Source organism: Lissotriton helveticus, chromosome 7 (assembly GCF_964261635.1).
Source record: "Lissotriton helveticus chromosome 7, aLisHel1.1, whole genome shotgun sequence".
NCBI lineage: Eukaryota > Metazoa > Chordata > Amphibia > Caudata > Salamandridae > Lissotriton > Lissotriton helveticus.
In genome coordinates this window covers 1,323,187,694-1,323,212,993 of record NC_136068.1, presented here as the reverse complement: position 1 = coordinate 1,323,212,993, position 25,300 = coordinate 1,323,187,694, and the positions used below count along the sequence as shown (strand labels likewise).

General features: G+C 49.0%; 1 protein-coding gene across 8 annotated transcripts in view; it reads left to right on the top strand.

The window, feature by feature from the left end:
* The window catches only part of TNRC6C (trinucleotide repeat containing adaptor 6C), a 992,178-nt gene that overhangs the window by 892,036 nt on the left and 74,842 nt on the right, over positions 1-25,300 (top strand). For 5 of the 8 annotated variants that reach the window (XM_078654625.1, XM_078654624.1, XM_078654632.1 and 2 more), the window contains 2 exons: positions 14,493-14,609; positions 15,735-15,929. In XM_078654625.1, coding sequence (XP_078510751.1) covers positions 14,493-14,609; positions 15,735-15,929 — 312 coding nt within the window. The remainder of the gene's footprint in view (positions 1-14,492; positions 14,610-15,734; positions 15,930-25,300) is intronic. The other 3 variants (XM_078654629.1, XM_078654630.1, XM_078654626.1) reach the window with 1 other exon arrangement.

The window sequence follows — 25,300 nt, the reverse complement described above, 5'->3', positions numbered from 1 at the left end:
CGCGGTCACCTATATAGGCACCACCCAGGCACGTGGACGTTAGCTCTTTTCTTTCCACGCCAGTTAGCGCTGATCTGGAGAAGAGCTACCCTTCTTTCTCTTTATGACAGACTTAGTTCAATGGTTTGTCAAGGAATTTTTCATTGTGTTTCAAGGGATGACCTCTAGAAGGGTAGGTTTTAAACGGTGTGATGCCTGTCACCTTGCACCTTGTGTGCCTATGGTGTCTCAAGCCCGACCATGGCTAGAAGTTGTGTTCGGACTGTCAGGCCATGACACCAAAGGGCTTGAGGGAGCGGTCCATGAACATCCTTGCGACACGGCGGTTGATGCCATAGCGTGCAACTTCTTAGAGGTCCCGGTCCCGATTGAGGAAGAGAAGGCCGCCATACCGCTCCAGGAGTCCAAGTCCTCTTTGTCACCCTTGAGGTTCTCTGGATACTTGGGAAAGAGGCTTAACAAGATGATGATATCTAAGCAGACTTCGACTTCACCTCGTCCATTGAGGATTGACGAAGGAGGAACATTAGCGTTCCACACACAGTTCTCCGGAGCCAGGATTGACTCTGCTCCTCCTCCCCGTTTCTGGGAGCCGAGCGACCCCCATTCATGTAAATTAATTTTACTTGGCCGTACGCCGAGTATTTGTGCGTGCCAACTCTTTTGGTGCGCCTTCGGCCCCTGAGCATGTGGGGTCTCATAGATCCAATTTCGGATTGGCACCAGTCATGGCAATGCAACCTTTCCCAGCGCTGACCCCAAAGTTGATGTTCCTGGAGCCGCCTACACCCCTATCCCCATTCTGATTCCTGACGACTCAGAGTTGGATCGGTGTCGGAGCTGTGAACAGGTCTATAGCATGCCGCCATCTGCTGGCACCGGCTGATCAAAGTTATCTCAGTCAACATACAGTGAATCCAAGAGGCTAGATGCACGGCAAGAAGAGGTAGCCTTTCGCCAACTCGGCAATGCATTTGGTGAACACGGCATGCCTTTTGGGCCATTTCTCGCACACTCTTTGGGGACCAATTGCACGAGTGCTGCCACGGGTCCCAGAAGATGCACGGACCGATCTCTCCCAGGCAGTGAAAGATGGAAGAGACGCAGCAATGTTCACCATTAGGTGTTGCCTTGATACGACTGACTCGCTGGGTAGAGCAGTTTAGTTGACGGTGAACAAGCAGCCCCACACCTGGCTAAGAACATCTGGCTTCTCAGGAGGATGTCCAGACCAACCTCATGGAAATGCCCTTTGATGAGACTCATCTCTGGAGCAAAGTCAGACTCAGCCTGCAAATCCTTGTAGTGCTCCAGTGCAATGGCCAGGTCCTTGGGCCTCTCAGTGACACCTTGTCCCCTGTCTGCCTTATGCAACTTTTGTGGCAATGGAAGGAGCTTTCAACTGTTACCGCCCTGCACAGACTTCCCAAGTTGTGCGAAGATATGGACGCGGTGCATTCAGACCTTGTGGGAATAGTAGCCAGAAGTTGTCTGCTATCCCACCCCCTAGCAGCTGCAGCCTCTAAGCCTTCCTAATTTGGTTCTTCTGCAAGACGATGTGTGTCCAGTTGGAGGGAGAATCCAACATCATCTCCTCCACTGGCAGTCCATAACATCAGACAAATTGGTCTTGCAGATCATTCCGGATGGTTACTCCCTCCCGTTTCTATCTTTTCATCCTTCTTTACCGCCATCTCAAGAACGGCTGGCAGAGTATCCTCTTGTTTTGCTCAGAAAGGAAGTTACAGCTATATTAGCCAAGCGGGCTATAGAGAGGGTTTGGATTTGAGAAGTAAGCAGAGGTTATGCCATCTACTTTCTGATACCAAGAAAAAGCAAAGGTCGTTGTCCTATTCCAGACCTTTGGACTGTCTATCTCTTCCTCAAAATGGAGAAATTCAGGATGCTCACGTTGACTCAGGTCTTGTCTGCCCTAGACCAAGCAGACTGGCTGGTAGCGTTGGACTTGCAGTATGCGTATTCCCACATCACCAACCTACTGGCCAACAAGCGTTGCCTGCAGTTCAAAGTAGGCCACCATCACTTTGAGTTCACTGTGCTACTCTTTGACCTTACCAGCGCCCATCTGGGTTTCAGTCTTCCCCTACCTAGATGACTGGATGTTGAAGGCGTCCTCACCCCATGCCGTCATTTCCTACTTTCAGGCTACAGCGGACATCCTGCATTAGTTGGAGTTCACTATAAATGTGCCAAAGTCACACCTGACTCCATCTCAAACGCTCCACTTCATCTGTGCTGTTCTGGACCCAGTGCAGTTTCAGACTTATCCTTCCAAGCAGCAAGTCCAGGATATTCAGGGTATGATACCAATGCTTCACCCTGTATACTGTATTTTGTTGACAATAACGGAGGCAGATGGGACTCATGGCCTCCTTATCCTGTTAGTAAATCATGCCAGGTGGTGTACTCGGGCTTTGCAGTGGGACCTGAAGTTCCAGTGTGCGCAGCATCAAGGGAATCTCTCCGACATGGTTCGGATCTCAGAGAAAATGCAAAGGAACTGCAGTGGTGGCTAATGACCTGGGATTGGGTCGGAAACAGGCCCCTCTCCCTTCCCCAACCAGATCTCACAGTAGTGATAGATGCGTCACTTCTGGAATGGGACCGCCAACTGGGAGAGGTGGAGGTTAGAGGCCGCTGGTCTCCGGCGGAGTTCGGGCTCACCATCAACTTGGAGGAGCTCTGGGCGATCCGAATGTCATGTGCATTTCTTCCCTCGATCAAGGGGAAGGTGGTGCAAGTGTTCAAGGACAACACAACCGCCATGTGGTACTGCAACAAGCAGAGCGGTGTGGGGGGGGGGGGGGGGCATAGACTTTTTTTCAAGAGGCCCTGTGCCTCTGGACATGACTGGAATATCAGGACACAACCCTGGTGTTGTAACATCTGGCAGGTTCCCTGAACGCCAAGATGAACAAACTCAGCCGTCAATGCATAGCGGATCACGAATGGTGTCTCCATTCCGAGGGTGGCCCAAGGTTTCTTTCAACAGTGGGGAAAGTCTTGGTTAGATCTGTTTGCCTCTGAAGAGAACGCACAATGTCGGCAATGTTGCACGTTGGAGTTTCCAAGGCAGCTATTGATCAGCTACGCTTTTCGTTGCAAGTGGAGGTCAGTCCTTCTGTGTGTCTTTCTGTCCATACCACTTCTGCCCATAGTTGTCAACAAGATCAAGAACTACAGGGCCCAAGTCATTCTGGTGGCTCTGGACTGAGCACGGAGAATCTGGAGTCACAAGCTTCTTTGAATGAGCATCGATCCTCTGATCAGGCTGCCCCTTTGGGAGGATCTTCTGTTGCAGCAGGGGAGGATCCTATACCTGAACCTGTCAACTCTCCACCTACAAGCGTGGAGATTGCGCAGTGACAGTTGGTAGCTGTCGGCGCTCCTGCCAAAGTCTGTAAGGTTATCCTGGCAGCCAGGTGGCCCTCCACCAAGACAGTATACACCTACTGTTGGCAAAAATGTGTAACGTATTGATCAGAAAAATGTATTGACAGTTCTTTCTCTCTTTCTGATATTCTTCAGTTTATTCTTATCCTTTCCCAGCAGGGCTCTGTTCTGGGCACTCTCAAGGGTGGTGATCTGCTCTGTCTGCTTTTCTGCACCTGCCTGACCAACCGTCTTTGTTCAAGTCCTCTAATATAAATAGGTTCCTGAAAAAGCTTTTTCTTAAAAATAATCTTGATCCTTTTTCATGCCAGAAGAATGATATTCTTCCCTAGCTGTTATATTTGGCAATGTTGAATCTGCAATTCTCTGTGATCAAAGTTCACCTAGCTGTCATCTCAAAGTCCACCTATCTCATCACTGCTTTCCATAAAGAACCAAATCAAAGATCATTTTACGATCGTAATGATCAAAGAATTTGGGAGAGGCTAATAAATACCTTACCTCTAGTAAAAGGGCCTAATCCACCATGGGAGCTGAATCTAGTTCTTTCTAAACTCATGGCTCCTCGCTTTGAGACTATTTATAAAGGCACATTGCAGCATCTTTCGTGGAAAATTGTTTTCTTTGTGGCCAATACATTTGCAAGAGGGTCAGTGAGTTACAGGCTTGATGTGCTATTGAGCCCTACTTAATTTTCCAGCAAAATAGAGAAGTATTCAGGACCCATACTTCTTTTCTGCCCAAAGATATATCAGACTTTCATGTTAATCAAACCATTTCCCTTCCTGTGTTTTTCCCCAGTTGAAAGAACTCTACATTTACTAGATCTAGCAAGGGTACAACATTTTATTTAGATAAAACTAAAATCATCAGAAAGAGTCTTCTTTTTGTAAATGATGGTCCTTTACGAACAGGATTAGCGTGCTCCAAACAAACTATTGCTCAATGGATTAGATCCTGCATTATGTGCTGTTACCAGTTATATTGACTATATAGCAAATTTCTGCTCTGTGGTATTTGGTTTTCATTACAATATTGTAGTTTTCCACCAAAAAAAACAACAATTCAAGCTGGCCCTATCCCAGATTTATGGAGGTGCCAGTTACAGGCAGGATTATGCTACGTTTATTGTTTCAGTGAGAAGAATTATGAGGCAGAACTAGAAGTTCTTCGCTTTCAAGGAGAAAGTTAAAAAGTTTTTTTTAAAAAAAAAGGCTATGTTAATAAAGCAAAGAGAGATGAGCATATTCCTCGCCTCTGGGCCTGACATAGAATTGAAGGGCAGAGCCTAGAGGTGGAGGATACCTATTCATTTTCAGGTAGCTTGATTCTAATCTTCGAGCTCTAGCTTATTTTATTTAACCTCTTTGCTGCTAGACGTTTTCCTCCCCCTGTGCTAAGCCTATTTTTGGCTATTTGGAGCAGTTCGCATTTAGGCTTCCATAACGTTTTGTCCACATAAGCTATACAGGCCTAATTTGCTTCCTTTTCCCTAACATCCTGGGGATTCTAAAGGTACCCAGGGGTTGTAGATCCCCCTGGAGGGAACCGAGAACTTAGCCAAAATACAGCTACATTTTGGGTGTTTTGGAAAAAATGGAGGGAAAGTGCTGCAGAAGAAAGTGTCTGGGTTTTTTCCTACAAATTGCATCAACGAAGGGTTTTCGGTACTAAAATCACCATCTTCCCAGCTTTCAGGAACAGGCAGACTTAAATCACAAAAACAATTTTTTTAGCACAGTTTGGCATTTGGCTGGGAGATAACCCATTTTTACTATTTTTTGGTGCTTTCAACCTCCTTCAGGTTAGTGGTGGAAATGGGTGCAGAGCCCATGGTGTATCCCGGAAAATTTCACATTTCTGAAAAGTAGAAAAATAATTAACTCAATAAGGGGTCATTTGTTTAGATCCTTCAAGGTTTTGCTTTAACCCTTTGCATGCTCGTGACGGAACCATTCTGTCACGAGCCACGGTGGTGCTGTGCTGGTGACGGCGGAATGGTTCCGTCACGGCCCGCCACCGCGCCTGCACTGAGCGTTCTATTAGGCGGGCGGGGCCGTGACGGAACCACTCCGTCACGAGCATGGCAGTGCCGCGCGGCCCCCCTCGCCCCTAGAGCCGCGGCGGAATTACCGCCGCGGCCAAGGGGTTAAAAAGTAACAGTTGAAACTAAATATATTGAAATTGAGTTGAAAAAAGACAGCTATGTGTGTCGGTTTTCATCTGCAACTTCTTCCTGCTATGTGCAAGTTTTTAAAGCAATATACCGTTACGTCTGCTGGACCTTTCTAGTTGCGTGGATAGATATGTCTTCTAGATTCTTCAAAAACCCGAGGTACCTATAGCCAACAACAGAGCTGCACCTTACAAAAATTTTTCATTGTGTACCGACTATACAGCAATTCATATGGTAAATTAAAAAGAATGGAAAAAGGGTATGAGAAGGAAAAGTATGCATTTCTGAAATGTACACTAGATACTGAGATCTGAAAGAGACACGTTAGTGATAGATTCCTTACCTTAGAACATCCCCAGGTGTCAGACTGGATCTAGAAAGTTTTTCATCAGCAGTACCCCTGGGCGTCGGTAGGCGTCGCCATATGGCTCCACGTACGTCGTTGGCGGCGTAGTCGCCGAGATGACGTTGGTGAAGCTACTTTGCGTCCACGCACGCTGACGTCCGTTCTTTCTTTTTCCGCGCAGATCCAGAGAGAGCGGTACCCCCAGTCACTTTTTGACTGAGTTATTTTGGGGACTTTTGTCTCTGTTTTTAGAGTCTTTGACTCCTGGTGTATAGGGATGCCTGGTTTTAAGTCTTGCACGGCTTGTCCCTCACGATGCCGGTGACGGACCCGCACAGTGAGTGTCTCTACTGCCTGGGGCGCAACCACGACTCTGAGTCGTGCCCCCACTGCGAGCCATGGTTCCAAACACTTTGCAAGAGTGGTCCTAAAAGTGGCTAGAAGCATGGTCCCCGGCTCGTGGGAGGTCGAGGGACCGGCCGCGAAGCCATCACCACCATTCGAAGGCTTCGCACACGGAGTCAGGTAAGACTAAGGACAAGAAGTCGAAGAAGCTGGTTGCGCGACGCAGCTGAGGGTGCAGGTGGTGCTGCCACTGCGGCTCTGGCGGACCCTCTGCAGTTGCCGATGGCCTACCTGATTTTTCCGGGTCCATCGGCAACTCCGGCCCAGCTGCAGGAGTTCCTGTCAGACGTGGCACGTGTCTTCGGGCCGACCGGCCCCGCTGGTGCGCCTTTGGGTCCGACTGGGGGTCCTCCTCCTTCTACGTCTCCGGAACCAGCCCGACGTCGTCAACGGCTTTGCTCTCGACTCCGTGAGACCCCCATAGATCCACGCATGGATCCCTGTTCATGTCGGTTGGCCCGGTACGACCTCCTCCGCGTCGGCCGTGACACCGGCAACGCCTTCCCTGGCCTCCTCCCCGACGTGGAGCCGGTGCCGGAAGGGTGTTGACTGATGCCGATGCAGATTCCGACGCCATTTGGGAATTTCTTTCCCTTTGTTCACTGACCTCCTTATGTTCCACCTGTTCGGAGGATGGAGAGGACTGGGAGGGGTCTGAGGACCCTCTCGCAGCACAATGAGAGTTATACCTAGACTGGGATGAGGATCTGGGGGATGCAGGTGACCAGGATTATACTCCTAAACCTGGTTCACTGTCTCCTTCTACTGTGGCTACAGAGGAGGGTGGTTCCTACTCTATGGTGTTGCGTAGGGCGGCCGAGGTTCTACCTCGAGCTTCCTACTTTGGCCGTCGGGACTAACCTCCTGACAGAGGTGTTGTGGGTGGCGCCTTCTACTGAGCCGCTGCTGCCCTTTAATGATGCACTCTTGGACGTTCTTTTAGGCACCTGGTCCAGGCCCAAAGCAGGGGCTCCTGTGGATAAGAACGTGGCCCAACGCCATGGCCCGACCCCATTTTCCTCTCCCAACACCCTACCCCTGAGAGCTTGGTTGTCCATGCCTCTGCGTCCCCGAGCGCTTTCCGTTCTGCACCTCTGGACAGGGAATCCAAGAAACTGGAGCAGTTTGGAAAGAAGATTTTTTTCTTCCGCCAGTTCAAGACTGCGGTCTGTGAACACTGCATGTCTCTTGGGCCTTAATTCCCATTCTGTGTGGGATACGGTTGCACAGGTGCTGCCTTAGTGTCCAGTGGAGGCTCGGACAATACTCTCCCAAGCTATTGCCGAGCGGAGAGACGCAGCCAAGTTCACGATCCGTTGTGTTCTCGACACTGCTGACTCGCTGGGCAAGGCAATTTCCATGACAGTGGCGCTATGCCACCACGCCTGGCTGATAACGACTGGCTATTCTGGGGATGTCCAGAACACATTGATGGACATGCCCTTTGATGGCACTCCCCTGTTTGGCGATAAGGTGGATTGCACGTTGGAGAGTTTTAAGGACTCGTGGACTAAGTCCAAGTCCTTAGCCCTTTCGGCCACACGCACTCCTTCCGCTTCTGCTTTTCGCTCCTTTCGTGGTCAAGGAAGGGGCGCCCAAGCACGTTCGTTTCAGAGTCACAGGCCTGCGCAGCAACAGTCTCAGCGGACATGGGACCTGCAGAGGCAGGTCACGGGGCCAGCGTACAGGTCAGTCCACCACCCCCCCTGCTGCCACTGCCTCCAAACCTTCCTAGTCAGTGTTTCAGACCCACCAGACGCCAGTAGGTGGCAGGATTCACCATCACCTCCACCACTGGCGAAACATCACATCGGACAGGTGGGTTCTGCAAATTGTCAGAAGGGTACTCCCTCCCCTTTGAGACAACCCGCCTAGCCATGCCACCACAGCAGTTGGCATTTCTCCATTAGGAAGTTACGGCCTCTTGGCCAAGAGGGCCATCAAGCACGTTCAGACGCCAGAAGTAGGTCGTGGTTGTTACTCCCACTACTTCTTGGTTCCAAAGGCGGATAAAGGCCTGCGTCCCATCTTAGACCTTCAAAACTCAAGATTGTCACACTTGCTCAGGTCTTGTCTGCCCTCGACCCGCAAGAATGGATGGTACGTTAGACCTGCAGGACGCGTATTTTCATATCCCCGTTCTGCCAGCCCACCGGCGTTACCTGCGGTTCACAGTAGGCCACGAGCACTTTGTTCACCATGCTCCCTTTTGGCCTTACCAGCGCCCCACGGGTGTTCACGAGATTGATGGCGGTGGTCGCAGCTCACCTGCACAGTTCAGGGGTTTCAGTCTTCCCCTATCTTGACAACTGGCTGCTTAAGGCGGGCTCGCACCACGCAGTCGTCTCCCACCTCCAGACTACGGCCGACCTCCTGCATTTGCTGGGGTTTCCCATCAACGTGCTGAAGTCGCACCGGATTCCCTCTCAGAAGATCCTCTTCATCAGAGCGGTTCTGGATACACGCAGTTTCGGGTTTATCCTCCCGAACAGTGAGTCCGGGACATTCCGGCTAAGATTCCGATCTTTCAGCCCTTGCACTGGGTTTCGGTCAGGACGACCTTGAGGCTGCTGGGCCTCATGGCCTCCTGCATCCTGCTGACCAACCATGCCAGATGGCATATGCGGGCTCTGTAGTGCAACCTGAAGTTCCAGTGGGTGCAGCATCAGGGGAACCTGTCCGACTATGCCCAGATCTCGGAGGGCACTGCAAAACAATTGCAGTGGTGGCTCACGAAACCGCATTGGCTCAGCGGCAGATCCCTCTCTCTTCCCTAGCAGGAGCTCACAGTGGTGGCGGATGCGTCCATCCTGGGATGGGATGGCCACATGCGAGAGGCTTAGATGAGAGCATATGGTCTCCGGAGGAGTACCGGCTCCATATCAACCTTCTGAAGCTTTGGACGATCCTTCTTGCACTGAATGCATTCCTTCCCTCTGTCAAGGGGAGGGTGGTGCAAGTGTTCACAGACAAAACCACCGCCATGTGTATTGCAACAAACAGGGCGGGGTGGGGTCGTGGACCCTGCGCCTCTGGACATGGCTGGAACTTCAAGACATTTCTTTGGTGGTTCAACACCTGGCAGGTTCTTTGAACGTCAGGGTGGACAAACTCAGCTGCAGGTGCATGATGGATCACAAATGGCGTCTTCACTCGGAAGTGGCGCAAGGTCTCTTTCAACAGTGGGGAGAGCCTTGCTTAGATCTATTCGCCACTGAAGAGAACGTGCAATGTCATCACTTCTGCGCATTGGAGTTTCTAAGGCGGCTCTCGCTCAGCGACGCTTTTCGCCACGAGTGGAGCTGCGGTCTATTGTACGCTTTTCCACCTATACCACTTCTCCCCAGAGTGCTGAAGAAGATCAGGCGCGACTTGGCCCAAGTCATTCTTGTGGCTCCGGACTGGGCTCAAAGAGTTTGGTATCCCGAGCTACTCAGTATGAGCATGGATCCCCCCCATCCGACTGCCTCTTCAGGAGTATATTCTGTCCCAGCAGCAGGGGATGGTCCTCCACCCAAACCTGTCCAGCCTCCACCTACATGCGTGGAGATTGAGCCGCGACAGTTGATTGCTTTTGACTTGCTTCCTGAAGTCTGTGATATCCTTTTGGCAGCCAGGCATCCCTCCACTAATTTGGTATACGCCTGCAGGTGAAACAAATTTGTGGCATGGTGCACAGCAAAGGCTGTGGATCCCCTTCCTACCCCTCTTTTTCAAGTACTTTTGTTCCTTCTTTCTCTGGCCCAGCAAGGCTCTGCTCTGGGCACTATTAAGGGCTATCTTTCTGCAATTTCGGCCTTTTACAGGCTCCTTGATCAGCCCTCTCTTTTTCAAGTCCCTTGTTGTAAATAGATTTCTCGAGGGCGTTACTCACCTTTTCCCTCCTATTCCGTTTGTAATGCCACAGTGGGACTTGATTCTGGTACTTACCTATTTGATGTGCACTCCCTTTGAGCCGCTTCACAACTGTGCTCTTCGTTTGTTAACTTTGAAAACTGCTTTCCTGGTTGCCATCACCTCCACAAGGAGTGTGAGTGAGCTCCAGGCTCTTTCCTGTAAGCCTCCTTTTCTGTCGGTTCATCCGGACAAGGTTGTGCTTTGCACTCGTCCTTCCTTCTTGCCAAAGGTTTTCACTGCCTTCCACAGGGGCAGACTATCACCTTTCCCACTTTCTTTCCGCCTCCACACCCTTCCATAGAGTAAGAGAGGCTCCACCATTTGGACCCAAAAAGTGCACTCTCATTTTACCCGAATCGCACAGAACAGTTCCTGGTGGATGACGTAGGCACCAAAAATCGCGGGGATGTACACAAGAGGACTATATCCCGCTGGGTCATCTTGTGAATCAAGGCCTGTTATTCTCTGGCTAAAAAGGAACCTCAGTGGGGTTGCGCGCCCATTCTACCAGGGCGACAGCAGCTACTACTGCATTGGGACGTGGTGTTCCCCTTCAAGTCATCTATCAGGCAGCCTTGTGGGCCTCGCTGCACACTTTTACCAAGTATTATTGCCTTGACAGTCAAGTTCGGAGAGACTGCTTCTTTGGCCGTTCTGTTCTCCGTGACTTTCTGGTGTGATCTTGATTCGCAGACCCACCACCGGGGTTGGAATTGCTGGGGTATCTATTCTAAGGTAAGGAATCTATCACTAAGGTGTCTCTTTCAGATGCACAAGTTACTTACTTGTGTAACGATACATCTGTAAGAGACATTAGTTAGTGATAGATTCCTTACCGCCCCACCCATCCTCCACTATCTGCAAACTGATTTCTAGGGTTAAGGTCATCCCTTTTGGACTCTAGTTTCGATGCACTAGTTGTCAGTATCTTGCATGGCTCTGCGTTCCTTGCGTGGAAAGTAGTGTACAGAACTGACTTCAGCGCGGACGCGTCTAAGTAGCTCCAGCGACGTCATCTCTGCGACTACGATGCCAATGAAGTACGCGGAGCCGTATGACTACGCCTACCGACGCGCAGTGGTACTGCTGACGAAAAACTTTCCAGATCCAGTCTGACGCCTGGGGATATTCTAAGGTAAGGAATCTATCACTAATTAATGTCTTACAGATATATTGTTACACAAGTAAGTAACTTGTGCTTTAGGAGCAGTGGTTGTTTGAACATCTCTGAATTTATTGGTACCCATACTGGCATGTGTTTCAGAGGGCATTTCGTAAAATGTCTTGTGTTACACACTTGCTTACATTTGAAAGGCACAAACTTAGAGATATTCAATTGGTGATACCAAATGTTCTACAATTCTGTGTTCCCACATGCCTCCCGATAAAAATTAAATGGTACGCCACTTGTGTGGCTGGGCCTTGTGCCTGCGGGTCAAAACACCCCAAAATGTGACTTAGGAGACATATTTCAAACAGCGGAATGCATGTTTTTATTACAAGGTGTTAACTGTGGATTGTGGGCCCCTTTTCAGCCAGCACGTAGGGAAACCTACCAAATCTGCTCACTTTTTTAAACTTGACACCCTGGGAGTGCAGGGTGGGGTGACTTGGGTGGCTCTAAACAGGCTTTTTAACCATATTCCCCCAAGTTAAAACTTTGACTGAAATACAAATTTTCCTTGCATTTCTGTGAGCAACGGTACTGGAATCTGCTGGCAGCTGCACATTTTCTACCACACAGCGTTCCCCCAAGTCTCCTGAGTAAAATGGTGCCTCATGTGTGTAGGTAGGCCAAGTGACTGGGAAAGGCCCCGAACGTGTTATCGAGACATTAAAATTATCTATCACAAAACTGCCTCGTTTTGCAAGGGGTGCACCTGTGTTTTTGGTCCCGGGCTCGGCGGCCATCTACGGAAACCTAAACCAGACATTTCGTAAAACTAGACACCCAGGGAGCCCATGGAAGTGTGGTTTTCCTGGATTCCCTAATGTTTTCGTACCCAGAATCCCCTGCAAACCTCAAATTTAGCTAAAAAGTCACATTTTCCTGACATTTCTGTGTGGGAAAGTTGTGGGGCCATCAAGCCGGCACACACTTCCCACCACCCAGCATTCCCTCAGTCCTCCTCAAAACAATTTGATGTTTGCAGGTGATTCCAAAGCAAAAATGTTGGGGATCCACGCAAGCCACACATCCCTGGACTCCCTCAGGTGTGTCGTTTTCAGAAGTGTCTGGCTTGGTAGTTTCCCTAGATGGACTCCAACCCTGGGATCAAAAACACAGGTGCCCCGTTGTAAAAAAACGGGTTGTTTTATGATAGATCATTTTGATGTCTTCACAATACGTTTTGGGCCCTTCCCTGTCTCGTGCCCTTGGTCCACCCACACAAGTGAGGTGGCATTTTTATCGGGAGACCTGAGGGAATGCTGGATGGTAGGAAATTTGTGCCGGCCAGGTAATCCCACAGCTTTCCCACACAGAAATTACGAAAGTGTGACTTTTTAGCTTAATTTAAGGTTTAATTATTCCCTTAGTGACCAGTTTCCAAAAAGATGCCTGGGCAGAAAGTGTTCACTGCAGAGAGAGTATACACTGGCAGTAAAAAGCAACAAAAAAAAACATTATTGCACACCCATCCACTAGACAATCACAGGCATACTGGTTGGATTTGACATGAGGGTAAGTAAATGGTTCATAAAAGAACTTTATTCACCAACGACTTTACAAAATAAAATCTGCAAAAGTCGTCCATTATTTCAACATAAAATAGGAGAACCACTGACTTAAAGCTTGTGATCTGAAAAGCCATGTCAAGGCACCAACTGCTTTGCAGTCCATTCACACGCCTTGAATACGTTACACTCAGAAAATCATTCACACTGCCAGCTGGAGGCCCAACACAATACAACACTTACATGAATGAACATAGCCATTCAAGGGACCATCACTCTTACTCCAACAGGACAGACACACCAACACACTACTGAACATCAGACACCTGACACACACCTCAACAAGTCAATACACATACACAGTGTTATTGACTGGTAGCCAGTATGTGTATTTAACTGATATGGATGAATAATGAAGAATGTACTGCTTAATAAAATAGGTAAACATCTAATTCCTTTACATCTGTGTAGTTGGTTTGTTTGACTGTGTAATCACAAAGCATTGAATTACTTTATTGTAAATTTAGTTACCTGGATAAGACTCTATCGCACACTTAGTCCCTTTTTGTCATGTTGAGAAAAGAGAGGCCCAGGAGGAGATAATCTCTACTTACAGTTGAAGCCAAAAGGACATGATTGATTTATCTGCAGAGCTGTAGGTAAGGTTCTTGAATGATAGTAGCAAACATGTGCAGTATACTCTACAGTTATACATTTTATAGAACATGCTTATTGGGGCAGTGATTTGATTCCATGTAGTTGGGATTGAAATGCACCGGGACTTCGCTGTTTCTTCTAAACATAGACTAAAAGATTCCTGCAGTTAGGCTGCAGTCCACTTATTGAGATTTTAGTAGTACAGTACTTTGAGAGAAGAGTTTGGTAGAAAAAGATTTACCTGCAGTTACTTAGGTGTGTGTTCCTTTAGGTATATACTAGGAGTCCATGAAATAGTTATACTAACTCCGTGAGTAGTTGGGAAGTCATGAGGGCAGCCCATAACAACAATAAAAAAAACTGGTCTTTTAGATCACCAGTACTGGGAAAAAATAATGGAGTGTGTTGGTCAAGACTGAGATGATTCTATAGAACTGTTTAGAAGTAGGATATGTGTAAGATATGAAGCCATGTAGAGTCAGGAACTGGCAAAGCATTGGCATTGCTTTAGCTCAAGACTGAGATTCTTCTGCAGGACATGTTCCATCGCTGGGACAGCAGCAGATTCTGAAACCAAGTTATGATATTCTTTTAGCAACTGCTTGAAGTCTCAACACAAGCATCGCAGCATCTGTTGTGGTTGGAACTTTTAATGTTTGGGCAGCACTTTGTCTGTCTTGTTCTCTATATACAGTTGGTGCTGTATCTCATAACAGGATCGTTTTGCAGAGTCATTTGAGTTTTTATAGAGCCACTTGAGATCCCTGGAATAGCAGATCATTGGGCTCTAACAATGTCTGCTAGGCACTAAATAGCACTGTAAATCATGAGGCCTACCCAAGTGATTTTAAGAAGTGGGCATTACAGTTCCTTGTGTTGCCACACCTGTCTTTCTTAGCTGCTTCTTTGCTGGTTCTACAGGGTCATCCCCAACAACATCCCAGAATACCTCGCTGCAGCCTCCGAGTGCCTGGCCACCCAGTGCCTCCAGCTATGCTAGCTCTATCAGCAACATTGCATCCACACCTAGTGTTGCAGGTATGAACAATGGGAGTTTCAGTTTTACAAACCCACCCTTCTTTACTTTCCCTTTTTAAATCACTGTAGCCAACTTGGACCTAGACCCTTCGTTTTTAGTTGTGAAAATTCCTCACCAGTCCTTCCTGTCATGTTTTCAGTGCTTATCCCACTCCCCAAGGTAGTGTCTGTCAAAGTAGAGATTCCAGCTACAGAAAGAGTGTTTTAGTGCATTCTGAAAGTCAATGTTGCTCCAAGTAGGTCTGAGTCTGACATGTTGTTAACTTAGTGAAAGTAGGGTGCTCTGTTCTGAAGACTACTTCCAAGCCAAAGGTAAAAACACATTAAAGACTTAATTTTTGTAACATTTTATCATGTATTCAGAAATCATCTTAGTGGGCCCGGCCAGAGTAAAATGAGAACAGGTACAAGAGGCCTCCCACATTATTTGTTTGCTCAGGCGTGTGACAAGATTTGTATTGTTTCAATAAAACAATTCTATATTGAGAATGGTCTGCTTCTCATCGGTTTGCTGACCCTTCCCATGATCTATTTGCTCAATTTGTGGCAGAGTGTCTAAATGGTATTCTCTGCATGTACCACATTTTCTACCTATCCTTTCAGAGGGCTGGAAGAAACAGGAGTCCTGCGTTTAGATCTTTTATGCAGATAGAAAAGAGACAGCAAAGTGCAATTTTACTTCATTGCTCAGTGACAGCAGCAGCATGAGCTACCACAAAAAACAGAATTGTTTCCTCAAATGCTTTCTCACAGTCAGAACAGATATATACTTGAGTGAGTGTGAGCTTTCTTCATAGAACAAGTAGACCACATCCAAACATTGAACCTCTTCTATGACACAGATAGAAGCAACTCAGCACGTGCTGCAGCTTAGATAAAATACTTGACCACACTTGGTGTTGGCTTTGGATGATTGTACGGTGTGGGCTCTATCCCTTAAGCCGAGAGACTGAATTTGCAAGGCGCAAAAGCTAGGGGCTGTGATAGCCTGAAAAGAAACCCCAGAGGATTGTCTTTGCTTAACTAAGTAAGTTGCTATCATTCTATTCCTGCAGTGGCACACACATGGTGAATGTTGTTGAATGATTTCTTCTCTTACCAATATGTTTGTGTTTTCTGTTCCAGGAAAATTGTCGGACATGAAGTCGACATGGTCTCCAGGCCCCATTTCACACACACAAGCCTCGTTATCCCAAGAACTCTGGAAAGTTCCCAGAAACACTAATGCTCCAACAAGACCCCCACCGGGCCTGTCGCATGCCAAGCCGTCATCCACCTGGGGTGCCAACCAACTGGGCTGGACCAGCTCCTATTCCTCTGGTACTATCATTACTGCTGTTCTCATTGGCCTATGTTTCATGACGGCGATCTGAGTAAATGTGATGCAAATTTGTAGATGCTGGAATTGCAAAGAAAACCCTTGATTTACTGATGTGCTTTGTTTAGGCTCATCAGGCTAGTACTGCCAAAGGGTACAAATGGATCTTGTGTATCAGGAAACAAGCAGTTGCAGATTGTGTTTGCACTGTGATCTTTTAACCAAGGTCTGTTAAACTGCAGTGTGCCATCTACTAAGCCAGAGCCTTCTACCCAGCATTGTATTTTTTTGTTTTGTTTGTCCTATGCAACTGTTGGTCAGGTTATTGATGTATACAGTGCCTCTTCCTTAAAATGATTAGTGTCCCAATAGCTGTGCCCATAGCATGTAGGCAATAGGCTTTTCCTCATTGCATTGTAATCAGCAGGTTTGTTGTGTTCCACAAATAATTTTTTGCATGTGCTGAGGTCTAGTTGCAGCATGTATACTGTAGATCTATTCTTTCAACAGTCTCCAATCATCAAGTGGCTGGGATCCGAATAAAAAAACGAAAAGTTCAATATTGAGTGCCTCAATACTAGGGGTGGGCGGAATTTGCGAAGTTGCCCTATGCAAATTAACGTGAAATTGCTCTAAATCTCCGCGAGCACGCGGAACTTTCGCGAAGACGTGGAGATTGCTTTTCCCGCCCGTTTGCGATGTGTTTTTGCGTGCTCGCGCGGAAATATATCTCTAACTTGCCCATGCGGTCGCTAATGGGTGCGCCCATCTTGCTCGCGATGCTTATTTCCTGTTCCGGGTCGAATGACGTGTTCACAATCGCAAACACTTGTGGGATAGCGCAACCGGCTACCAACAATCCAACATCTTATGGCGAACGGATAGGAAAACTCGTCGGCGAACGCAGGCCCCCGGTAAGTCTTTACCGCGCGCACGAGAACGCATTTTTAAAGCGCAAACAAGAAAATACTTCTGTATCGCAGAAGTTTCGACATTTCCGCGTTCTTTGTGGAATGCGAAATTGTCAAAATATTGCAAATTCCGCAAGCGGAACGAAATTTACACCCAGGCCTACTCCAAACGCACTCCTCTTGTGATATCTGCAGGACACAGAGCCCCTTCTTTTCTCTCAGGGGACATTCATTGATAGTCATTAGCACTGAATGGTCCTGCCCACATGCAGGGATCCCAGTGCCCTTCTTTACAATATATTTTCTCAAGTGTAGATTTTTATCTTTCTTTAGTAAGGCCTGGAAAGCCACTTAAGACATTAATATTCTGCAGTCTTATAAGGAAGGCTACATTGGCCAAGTGCTTCATATTACATTTAAAAAAGGGCAATAATATATTAAAAAAATGAAGGCAAATTAACCAGAATTGTGATTTGACTGTTTACATCTCTTTTAAAAACCACATTGTAGCCCCATGGGATGCCATTATATAGATGTGACGAGTGTCTGCGCCTTGTAAGGGCTTATAGCCTACTAGTATCCCATCATGGCCAACAGGTGGCAGTTGCCTCAGTTCTTTTTTCCAGCTCCTGGTGACCGGTCTTAAAACACGGAGCTCAGGCTTTTTTTCTTCTGAAATTTCAATAGGTAATTTTTGGCAACTATTTCACTTGATTGCTATCATCTGTACCTGTGTTCTGGTATTTTCTGCTAGAAATATGTTTTCATTCGTCAGATAAAATTCCCTCTTTATTTGACAAGTTGACTGCCTGCGAAAGAAAGGAGGCCAGGTCAGGCCAGCATGACGTCTGTCACTTCTACCTTGGAAGTCATATTCCTGATACGTGTTCACACTGCAGGAATTTTATTGGCCCACCCTGAGGGACAGGGAGAAGATTAGTCTCCATGGGACAGAGAAGCAACACAGGCAGCAGCAGGCGCTGTCTGAAAGTAACTCATCACAGGAGCTACGAGAGGGTCAGTCCTCTACCAGGGCTTTTCTACCTTTGTCTGAGGATTCCCGGCAAAGGATATCCAAAAAGAGAAGTCCTTCCAGGTCGAGGGCATCAATGTCGAGACAAGGTATATGTGTTAGCCCTCGAGAGCTGGGTTGACATCAAAGAGGAGTCGACATTTGACGTTGAAACATAGGAAGTTGGCTTTGAAGGATACCACGATGTTGAGACGTAGGAGAAGTTGGGCGTTAGTCTGTAGATGTCAAGGAGTCTGTCAACGTTGAGGCACTCCGGACCAGTAGAGAGAATAAGAAAATCAAGATTAAGGCGTTAACCATCATGTTTTGATTCAGAATACCGTTGCCCATATTGCTTTCAGATTCTCTGATGCCTCCTCAGGCTCCTCTTCCATCTCCTACACCGGCCTCTCCCACAGCCAGAGACCCCTGCTGAAGCAACTTTGTTGGCTACACCTCTTACTACTCCTTTTCAATCAAGATCTACTCACTCCAGATCTTGGCATAGGTCTAGAGCACGAGTGCCTTTGAGACATCACCATCCATCTTGCACTCCTCTTTGCGACGATCTTCCCAGCACACACGTCATTACCGTCCTGCGTCCAGCTCAGTCGAGGCTCCATAAAAAGTATAGACCTCTGGAACAAGACCCATTATTCCTTAGTTCTGGTGTAATCTACTACTCTTTAGTCTACAGTTCCTCTGGACGAAGAGAGAAAAAAGCTTGATTCGGAGGGACTCAAGATGTGTGGTACGGCAGCCACTAAGGTGAAGGCAGCAATTACATCTGCCCTGCTGGCTACGACAGGGCCTTATGGGACTCCTTGCAGCAGTTTGCAGAACACCTCTTGAGAGATCGAAGGGAAGATCTCCCTGAAGTGGTGAATGAAGGCATGACTGTCTCCAACCAAATCATTAGTGCTTCTGCAGACTCTTCACTACTGGCAGCCAACTGATATTGCCATGGATTGGCCCTTGAAAAGCATTCTTTGCCTAGTTTACTGCATTAAAACAAGAATCTTAGCAGCTGATTCTTAATCTACTCTTCTCGGGCAATGCCCTATTCAGCTGTCATATCGATGAGGAAATTGCTCGGATGATATCTGAAATGGAGACTTTAAAGGCAGTGGGTCCTGGAAAGTGTTTGGAAAAATGCAGATACGCTTATAAGCCATATGAAAGACGTTTCCATCCACAGTGTGTTCAAACCCCTCAATGGGTGCAAGGTAAGCAAGTTTGGGGTTGCGGTCTATCAACACTGCTTGCCTTTTGGGCCGTTATACCCACTGTTTGTGGGACACGGTTACGGACGTGCTGCCCCAGGGCCCGGAGGAGGCCTGGGCCCGGCTCGCCCAAGCCCTTGAGGAGGTGCGGGATGCGGCACGTTATTCCATCAGGTGTGGACTGGATACCACGGACTCGCTGAGCAGGGCGATTTCCACGACTGTGGCGGTTCACCACCACGCCTAGCTAAGGTCCGCCAATTTCTCGGGTGATGTCCAGGCCACGCTCATGGACATGCCCTTCTATGGCCGCCGCCTCTTTGGCGACAAAGTGGACAGTACGCTTGAGCGTTTCAAGGGCTACGGCTAAGTCCTTGGGCCTGTCGGACCAGCGCCAGCAAATTTCTGCTTTTCGCCCCTATCTTGTCCAAGTAAGGGGCACCCCCACACGTCCTGCCAGCCACAGGCCGCAGAACCAGCCTCCACGCGGCGTGGACGTGGTAACCGCCGTGGCGGTGCCGGGTGACAACGGCAAAGTCAGTCCACATCCGCTTCCGCAGCATCTTCTTCAAAGCCTTCCTAGTCCGACCTTTCAGGCCCATTCGACGCCAGTGGGGGGCATGGTCCGCCATCACCTTCTCCACTGGCGCTCCATCACGTCAGACAGGTGGGTGCTGCAAATCGTCCGAAGGGGCTACTCCCTCCCCTTCGAGGCAACCCCTCCAGCCATTCTACCGCATGTCGGGGGATCACTTGCAACTTCTGCAGGAGGAAGTTATGGCTCTCTTGGCCAAGGGCTCCATCAAGCACGTTCCTGAGCCAGTAGTAGTACGTGGTTGCTACTCCCACTACTTTCTGGTACCCAAGAAGGGCAAAGGAGGTCTACGGCCTATCTTGGACCTCCAGAGCGTCAGTGGCTTCCTCCGGAAGAAGAAGTGCAAGATGCTGACTTTAGCTCAGGCCCTAGCTGCCCTAGACCCTGGAGACTGGATGGTAGCGTTGGACTTGCAGGACGCATATTTCCACATTCCCGTCCTGCCGGCCCACCGGCGCTACCTGCGGTTCACGGTAGGTCACGAGCACTTTCTGTTTACCGTGCTCCCCTTCGGCCTTACCAGCGCCCCTCAGGTGTTCACGAAAGTGATGGCGGTGGTCGCAGCTCATCTGCGCAGATCAGGTGTTCCAGTCTTCCCCTATCTCGACGATTGGTTGTTGAAGGCGGGCTCGCCTCAAACAGTTGTTTCCCACCTCCAGACTACGGCCGACCTCCTGCACTCGCTGGGGTTATCCATCAATGTGCCGAAGTCGCACCTGTGCCCCTCTCAGAAGCTCCTTTTCATCAGAGCGGTTCTGGACTCCGCGCAGTTTCGGGTTTATTCCCCCGAACAGCGGCTTCGGGATATTCAGGCTCTGATTCTGATCTTTCAGCCTTTATCCCGAGTTTCGGTCAGGTTGACGCTGCGGCTCCTGGCGCTGATGGCCTCCTGCATCCTTCTGGTTTATCACGCCAGGTGGCGGTTGCGGGATCTGCAGTGGGACCTGAAGTTTAAGTGGGCACAGCATCAGGGCAACCTGTCCGACCATGTCCTGATCTCGGAGGGCACTGCGAGTCAGATGCAGTGGTGGCTCACGAACCACGATTGGGTCAGCGGCAGATCCCTCTCCCTACCCCAACCGGAGCACGTAGTAGTGACGGATGCGTCCCTCCTGGGAAGGGGGGCCACATGGGAGAGGCGGAGATCAGAGGCCTCTCTTCTCCGGCGGAGTCCCGGCTCCATATCAACCTTCTGGAACTGCGGGCGATCCGTCTTGCACTGAAGGCATTCCTTCCCACTGTCCGGGGAAGTGTAGTGCAGGTATTCACGGACAACACCACCGTCATGTGGTACTGCAACAAACAAGGCGGGGTGGGGTCATGACCCTTTGTCAGGAGGCTCTGCGCCTCTGGACATGGCTGGAACACCAGGGCATCACCCTGGTGGTTCATCATCTGGCAGGTTCCCTGAACGCCAGGGCGGACCAACTCAGCCGCTGGTGCATGATGGATCACGAATGGCGTCTGAACTCGGACGTGGCGCAAGGTCTCTTTCGGCAGTGAGGAGAGCCTTGGTTAGATCTATTCGCCACCGAAGAGGATGCTCAATGTCTTCAGTTCTGCGCGTTGGAATTTCCAAGGCAGCATTCGATCAGAGACGCTTTTCGTCGCGAGTGGAGCTGCGGTCTGTTGTATGCCTTTCCGCCTATACCACTTCTGCCCAGAGTGCTGAAGAAGATCAGGCGAGACTGTTCCCAAGTGATCCTTGTGGCTACAGACTGGGCACGAAGATACTGGTGTCCCGAGATACTCAGCATGTTAGACGATCCCCCGATTCGTCTGCCTCTTCAGGAGGACCTTCTATCGCAGCAGCGGGGGACGGTCCTCCACCCGAAACTTTCCAGACTCCACCTACATGCGTGGAGATTGAGCGGCGACAGTTGAGGCCATTTGACTTGCCTCCTGAAGTCTGTGATGTGATTCTGGCAGCCAGGCGTCCCTCCACAAAATCGGTATATGCCTGCAGGTGGAACAAATTTGTGGCATGGCGCACAGCAGAGGCTGTGGATCCACTCTCTGTCCCCTTTTCAGAGGTTCTCCTCTTTCTTCTTTCTCTTGCCCAGCAGGGCTCTGCTCTGGGCACTATCAAAGGCTTCCTCTCTGCCATATCACCCTTCTTGAGGCTTCCTGATCAGCCTTCTCTTTTGAAGTCCCCTGTTGTAAATAGATTCTTGAAAGGCATATCACACATGTTTCCTCCTGTTCCTTTCGTGATGCCTCAGTGGGACTTGAACCTTGTAATGACTTATCAGATGTGCGCTCCCTTTGAGCCACTTCATAACTGTCCTCTGCGTCTTTTGACTCTTAAAACTGCATTTCTTGTTGCCATCACCTCTGCCAGGAGAGTGAGTGAGCTCCAGGCTCTATCTTCTAAACCTCCTTTCCTCTCTGTCCATCCGGACAATGTTGTTCTGAGGACTCGTCCTTCTTTCCTGTTCAAGGTGGTTATAGCCTTTCATATCGGGCAGTCCATCACCTTGCCCACCTTCTTTCCGCCTCCCTCGAAAGAGGAAGAGAGGCTCCACCGTCTGGACCCAAAACGTGCGCTCTCCTTTTATCTACACCATACACGCCAGTTCCGGGTGGATGACCAGCTCTTTGTTGGTTTTGTGGGCTCTAAGAAGGGACGGGCGGTGCACAAGCGGACCATCTCTCGTGGGTCGTCTTGTGCATCAAGGTTTGCTATTCCTTGACGAAAAAGGAGCCTCCTGTGGAGTTGCGTTCCCTTTCCATTCGAGCCACGGCGCATACTACTGCTCTGGGTCGGGACATCTGTCAGGCAGCTACGTGGGCCTCGCTGCACACGTTTGCTAGGCACTACTGCCTGGACAGCCAAGTCCGGAGAAATGGCTTTTTCGGCCGTTCCGTTCTCCAGGACTTTCTGGTGTGATCTTGGTTCGCAGACGCACGACCGGGGTTGCTATTGCTGGGGTATCTATTCTATGGTAAGGAATCTAACACTAACCTGTTTATTTCAGATGCACAAGTTACTTACCTTCAGTAGTTATAGATTCCTTACCGCCCCACCAATACTCCCCGTTCTGCGAACCGATATCTAGAGTTAAGATAGCTCCCTTTGAGGGCCCTAGTTTCATGGCACCAGTGTCGGTTTGTATCATGGCTCTGCGTTCCTGGCACGGAAAGCTATGTACAGAACGGACATCAGCACGCGAGGGCGGCGTCTAAGTACTACGACAAAGTCGTCTCGGCGACGATGGACGCAGAGCCGCAGACGACGCCTACCGATGCGCAAGGGTACTGCTGATGAAAACTTTATTGATCCAGCCTGACGCCTGGAGATATTCTTAGGTAAGGAATCTAACACTAACTACTGTTTCATACAGATATATGGTTTCCGAAGGTAAGTAACTTGTGCGTCCGGGATACTCCGACTATGATTCCGATCTTTCAGCCTCTATCCCGGGTTTGTCAGGATGACCCTCCGGCTCCTGGGCCTGAGAGCACCCTGCTAGTGCAACATGCCAGATGGGATATGTGGGCTCTGCAGTGGGATCTGAAGTTTCATTGGGCACAGCATCAGGGCAACCTGTCCGATCATGCCCTGATCTCGGAGGGCATGAATCGCGATTGGGTCAATGGGAGATCCCTCTCCCTTCCCCAACCGGAGCACACAGTGGTGAAGGATGCGTCCCTCCTGGGATGGGGCTGCCACTTGGGAGAGGCGAAGATCAGAGGCCTCTGGAGTCCGGCGGAATCCCGGCTCTATATCAACATTTTGGAGCTTCGGGCGATCCGTCTTGCACTGAAGGCATTCCTTCCCTCTGTCCAGCGAAGTGTAGTGCAGGTGTTCATGGACAACACCAACACCATGTGGTATTGCAACAAACAGGGCGGGGTGGGATCGTGGACCCTATGTCAGGAGGCTCTGCGCCTCTGGACATGTCTGGAACATCAAGGCATTACCTTGGTGGTTCAACACCTGGCAGATTCTCTGAACGCCAGGGCGGACTAACTCAGCCATTGGTACTTGATGGATTACGAATGGTGTCTTCACTCGAAGGTGGTGCAAGGTCTCTTTCAGAAGTGGGGAGAACCTTGGTTAGATCTATTCGCCACTGAAGAGAATGTGCAATGTCATCCGTTCTGCATGCTGGGGTTTCCAAGGTGTTATCAAAAACAAGGGAACCCACAAAGTAACCAAGGACCTGGGGTATCAGTTAATTGAAAAAACAATGGCCCGTGACAAGGGAAATTTACCAGTTCCAATAATTATAGGCCACAATGTGCACTATAATGAACACATAGTCCAGCCGGACTATAAAATTTATTCAATGTTAAGATAATCAAATTTCAGCAACAAACAATAAAACAAAGGGACACAATCCTGCATCCACAGTGCTGCACACACAATACACATAACATATAACTAAGGTTTTTCAGGCATTTACAAGAGTAAGAGCGAAGGACATTAGGTTATAATCGCTTCACATATGTGAAAAACACATGAATTTTAGCACTTCATAGTGAACTTAGTGTTTAACCACATATTGTTTGTCGACGGCGTTTTGATCCAATCACAAATAATGGATCATCATCAGGACATGTAATAGGTTTGCCTGAAATAAAAGGCCTGTAATAGCAGGGGGAAAAAAGGGAAACAACATATAACAATAATTAATCAACCACGTATATTCAACTGTGTATTCCAAGACGTACTCATACCATGCTTACTGGTGTCAAAAGCCAGACATGTGAAGGGTGTCAGGCAATCTGTGCCAGGCATCCACGACCTGAAGGTGAGCCATGCCTTAATCAGAACGGTGAGGTGCAGACTAATAGTGCTGTGCTGTAGCCTAATACCTTCGTAGCCGGAATACATGACTACGAGTTGCGGTCTGTTGTATGCCTTTCTGCCTGTTCCCCTTCTGCCCAGAATGCTGAAGAAGATTTGGCGCGACCGGGCCCAAGTCATCCTTGTGGCTCCGGATTGGGCACGAAGGTACTGGTATCCCGAGCTACTCAACATGGCGATCGATATCCCAATCCGACTGCCTTTTCGGGAGGATCTTCTGTCGCAGCAGCAGGGGATGGTCCTCAACCCGAACCTTTCCAGCCTCAGCCTCCACCTGCATGCGTGGAGATTGAGCGGCGACAGTTGACAGCTTACGATCTTCCTCCCGAAGGCTGTGATGTTATTTGTGGCGTGGTGCACAGAGAAGGCTGTGGATCCCCTTTCTGCCCCTCTTTCTGTGGTCCTTCTGTTCCTTCTATCTTTGGCGCAGCAGGGTTCTGCTCAGGGCACTATCAAAGGTTATCTTTCGCTCATCTCTGCCTTTCTAAGGCTTCCAGATCAGCCAATCCTCGGTTGTTAACCGTTTCCTCACAGGCATTACACACACGTTTCCTCCCATGCCTTTCATAATGCCTCAATGGGACTTAAATCTTGTCTTGACCAATCTGAAATGTGCTCCCCTTGAGCCCCTTCATAATTGTCCTTTACGTCTTCTCACTCTAAAGACTGCTTACCTGGTAGCGATCACCTCTGCCAGAAGTGAGTGAGCTCCAGGATCTTTCTTCTAAAAGTCCTTTCCTTTCTGTTCGTCCGGACTAGGTAGTTTAAGGACCCATCCTTTCTTGCCAAAGGTTGTCACGCCCTTCCACATTGGGCAGA